Here is a 1,945-nt window from a genome sequence, read left to right as displayed (position 1 = left end):
GAGGTGAGGTCTCTCTGAAGCCAGCCCTTGCAACTGGAGGAGCATCAGCAGGCGCATTGCTGTGGCAGAAAGGCATCCCTCAGCCCGCGTGTGCTGGCCTTGTTCCACCAATGCAGTGCTCAGTGTTCTGAACGCTCCCCTGGAATAAGCCCCATGGCCGTCTCGTGTCCTCTGAGAAAAATCTACCAAGAGTACGTCGTTGCAATTCCCCCCAAGAGTGGCTAAAATCGTTTCTCTTTTTTTGAGTTGATAAAATCTTAAGTTGACCTCTCTGCCTCAACTTTCACTGGCCCAGCAGATCCCCTGAGAAGCCACTGTTGTGATGGGAACTTTATTGGACGGCCCCAAACACTAAGAGTGTACCGCTGAGAGAGCTTGTCTGCAAGCAGCCCGATAGATCAGACGTGCTGACACACATGGTGTTTGGAATAAACTGGGCGTGTGTGAACTGAAACTACAATACGCTTTTTACTTACCCTCCTACTTCAATAAGAACTTTCACAATTCTCTGGGCGAAGAAAAGTTTGAAGACGACATAAAAGTAATGGCAATTAAATCGTCAACTCCAAATGCTGTTACAACTATCATGAGCAGATAACTGCCCACACTACTACCCCAGTGTAGCCTCCCAACAGTCAGCCCTTCTCCACCAGCTTGGAAGCCAGCCGATGGCAGAGCAGATTTGGGACCCTGTCTGTCAGCAACTGACTCGATGGCAGTGAGTGGCATTGCCTCCCTCTGGCAATGAGACTCGTTCTTATAACACTCGAGGCCCAGAGAGAGGCTCTGCCAGAACACACAGCTGGTCACTGCCAGACGGGGACAAGCTTGAGCTTGGAAGCCATACAGTGCTGCCACTGGCCAGCTAGCGACTTTAGTTGAGGTCAAAGTTACTTCATTTCTCAGAGACCTGCTTTCCTCACACAAATTAGGAATGTCTAAAACAAATGTTGAAGATAGTCTTCCTTATGCCGCTGGGTTCAGGAGTTTGGGTTCTGGAAATTGTTCTGTGGATGAAATGTCTGGATCCACCGTCTGGGCGCTGCTGTCCTAGCGCTAAGTGAAACTGAGCGCTCACAGGCAAAGCATCGGCTCAGGTGACTTTATCTGCTGGTCTTTACAATAAATGTTTCCAAATCTAAAAAACAAGCCAGGTGTTCAACTACACAGATCTGGGACAAAAGCGAAACCATGTCCATTTGTAGCCACTTCTGAAAGTTGCTCATTTCTGCTCAGTTCACAAGCTCCCCCTCCTACTGCCCTGACATTTCAGTCCGTCCCCTAGAGGAACATTACTCATGATGGTCAACGTAGGTGGATCCATTATAGCGGCATTACAACAGCGCCTGCATACGTACTTACATAGCCTGTCGTTCCGATCAATGTCTCTTAAAAACCCCTTCCAGGCTGTTCTATATTTCTCCTTTTTAACAATTACCACGGTTTTCCAGGTGCCGTACCTGTTGGGCGAGGCCTTCTCGACTCTCCGTTGAACTCAGCAGGACCCGGCGGTTGGCCAGTGCTTCTTCATAAGGCACGGACTGCAGGAGAGGCTGCGGGAAACAGCGCCCGGGTCAAAGGGAGCGCAGTGTCCACCCTGACCCTCCGCACACTGGGCACGATGTGGAAACGGGCTGACAGTGCGTTCACATGCACGCCCACCTAGACTACTGCCTTGTACCATGTGAAACGGCACTCTATTTTTTATTTTTATTTTTTTGAGAAAGAAAACTAAGGAAGGGCAACTTGTCATACCAGCTATACACTCCACTGACTAACACCATATTCATATGCACAGGAATAGACAGATAAGGAACAGGGCAGAAAATCCTAAAACACACAAAAATACATGCTAAGATGTATCATGGGACACAAATTGCATTTTTAATTCAATTCACTGGAGGAAGGATCATAGAATGAATGAGCATCACTAACATAACGCTGA

The 1,945-nt window shown here is 48.2% G+C and overlaps 1 protein-coding gene across 1 annotated transcript in view; it reads right to left on the bottom strand.

Annotated features, from left to right (window-relative positions):
- PPP1R21 (protein phosphatase 1 regulatory subunit 21) overlaps positions 1 to 1,945 on the bottom strand; it is a 60,036-nt gene that overhangs the window by 20,456 nt on the left and 37,635 nt on the right. Inside the window, 1 exon segment of the mRNA XM_004699747.2 lies at positions 1,461 to 1,553. Coding sequence (XP_004699804.2) covers positions 1,461 to 1,553 — 93 coding nt within the window.

Source organism: Echinops telfairi, unplaced genomic scaffold (assembly GCF_000313985.2).
Source record: "Echinops telfairi isolate 266 unplaced genomic scaffold, ASM31398v2 ScPeMD7_7475;HRSCAF=8513, whole genome shotgun sequence".
Taxonomy (NCBI): Eukaryota; Metazoa; Chordata; class Mammalia; order Afrosoricida; family Tenrecidae; genus Echinops; species Echinops telfairi.
Note: the sequence above shows the minus strand (reverse complement) of the source record. Positions and strands in the feature narration are given on the sequence as shown.